Raw genomic sequence first — 2,028 nt, forward strand, 5'->3', positions numbered from 1 at the left:
TACAAAACAGAAAAAAGCGACAACAATGATAGATATGTCAGTCAGTCTACATTTTATCGGATCTGGTCAGAGTTGTTCTCATTTGTCAAAATCAAGAAGGTAACTTATTACTTCACTTTGCCTACATATTTCAAAAATATATTGACATTTTCTAATATGAATGATGCTTGAATGTTTACAGGGTAGTACATTCTCGAAATGTGACGATTGTGTGAGAATCCAACAATTACTTCAATCAACGCAGAACCCGATATCCCGCAAGGAAATAATGGCAGAAAAACAACGCCACATTTCTACAGTAATGTAAGTACATGTAAATGCTATCTTCATCGTATCTAATAAGGAGGCTGTTTGAATTTCCATACCGCACTTGGAATGTTGTTCCAATCTCAGTGTTTGATAATTTCAATGTTCTTACGTAAAAAACCATCATGTATTTCTCTGCTTCAGGACTGAGAGACTCGCCTATTATGCACGCGTTCGTAGAGCGCAGACGAATCCGAACCGTTACGTTAGTTTAATAGTCGATGGTATGGACCAAACGAAGTCATTTCTTCCACATTTTGCCGGAGAAAAAGGAAAGGTGAGCAACTCGTCTAGCCATCTTATTGTCATTTAACTTACGATTTATCGCAAATTTCCCATAAATCTAATCCAGTTGTATTACCCGGTACACAAACCATTCTATAGAACTGCCCAGTAATTAACCTCCAATGGCGTACAATGATAATGAACTGTTTGATAATAAACAAAACCCACTGTAAAACATATTTAATCTGCATTATTTATCATAGCCTTTTTGCACTATATTTTCTAATTACCGGTATTTCTCTTTTCAGTTCATGACAGCTACTAATTTACTAAAAACACACATAACTGGTGTGATAAGTCATGGTCATAAACTATCTCAGTCGTATGTCGATTATCATCTTTATCCACACGACAGCAACATGACGATGAATGTTATTCTCAAGACATTATGGCGTATATCTAAGGTAAGACGAATATAAACAATTTAATACCGGTACACATTTCTATGTCAGCAAATGTGAAAAGAAATGTTAAATTCATTTATTTAATGTTAAATTCATTTATTTACTTTTTTAGAATGGTCATCTGCCACCGCATTTGTATTTGCAAGCCGACAACTGTGGCCGCGAAAATAAGAACAAATACGTTTTAGCCCTCTTGCAAATTCTAGTATAGAAGAAAATATTTAACGAGGTGAGGAATCTGCTAGTTGCAGGCTACTAATAAATGGAGGCTTTCAATTAAGAAGCAACGCAAATACTCACCTATGTGTACCTCGGTTCGGTAGAGATTACATATATCGACAAACTTGTAACTAACTACATGTATTGGCAAGTTATGCAGTTTCTACTGCAATAGATATCATTTCTCATATATATTTCCACGTGGTATATCTTTTGAACTTATAACTTGAATTCAGAACCATACATCGCACCCGTATTATTGTGTGGGTTATGAGATCGAAAATTCTAAAGACGAACTTTTTCAATCATTTCAGATTCAGTTGAGTTTTCTCTTCGTTGGTCATACGCACGAAGACATCAACCAGCTGTTTAGCGTCTATGCCGATAGGTTGAGAAGAGAAGATGCATTCGATATGGCCGGCCTGCTCAAACTGTGCGATGGTATCGAGTTTTGTTGGATATTCGATCTTGGCTTGCTCCACATATCGTCAACATGAAGAACCATTCGAAACCAAGGATATTTCTATTTCGAAGGGACAGCCAAGATCAATCCCAAATAAACATGTACTATAGGAGTTCATCAACTCAGGAATGGCACTGCATGGAAGGCGGAGTATTGACAAGTATACCAACTGGTACTCCTTCAGTGCTCGATTTAAATTATTCAAACATCGAAATCAAGGATATGAAAAAGAATATGGAGAAATGGAAAAGCTTTTTGCCACAGGAGAAACAAGGCTGGTGGAATGATTTCCTCGATACCATTGAAACTAAGACAGTCAAGCTAGCAGATTCTGCTGCATGGTACCTTCCA

The 2,028-nt window shown here is 36.7% G+C and overlaps 1 protein-coding gene across 1 annotated transcript; it reads left to right on the forward strand.

The window, feature by feature from the left end:
* Positions 1 to 240: 240 nt before the first annotated feature.
* LOC141910906 (uncharacterized) lies at positions 241 to 1,653 on the forward strand. Its single transcript, XM_074801789.1, has 5 exons — positions 241 to 303; positions 451 to 583; positions 840 to 995; positions 1,108 to 1,224; positions 1,529 to 1,653. The coding sequence occupies exons 1-4, from the start codon at positions 269 to 271 to the stop codon at positions 1,204 to 1,206; spliced, it is 423 nt and encodes a 140-aa protein (XP_074657890.1). The 5' UTR covers positions 241 to 268; the 3' UTR covers positions 1,207 to 1,224; positions 1,529 to 1,653.
* The last annotated feature ends 375 nt before the right edge of the window (positions 1,654 to 2,028 follow it).

This window comes from Tubulanus polymorphus, chromosome 9, assembly GCF_964204645.1.
Source record: "Tubulanus polymorphus chromosome 9, tnTubPoly1.2, whole genome shotgun sequence".
Taxonomy (NCBI): domain Eukaryota; kingdom Metazoa; phylum Nemertea; class Palaeonemertea; order Tubulaniformes; family Tubulanidae; genus Tubulanus; species Tubulanus polymorphus.

Excerpts from the sequence above, each read along its gene's own strand:
- LOC141910906 (XM_074801789.1), top strand. The coding sequence starts at position 269 with ATGGCAGAAAAACAACGCCACATTTCTACAGTAAT. Across the intron at positions 584-839 it reads TTGCCGGAGAAAAAGGAAAG|TTCATGACAGCTACTAATTT; the intron begins GTGAGCAACTCG and ends TTCTCTTTTCAG. Across the intron at positions 996-1,107 it reads CATTATGGCGTATATCTAAG|AATGGTCATCTGCCACCGCA; the intron begins GTAAGACGAATA and ends TTACTTTTTTAG.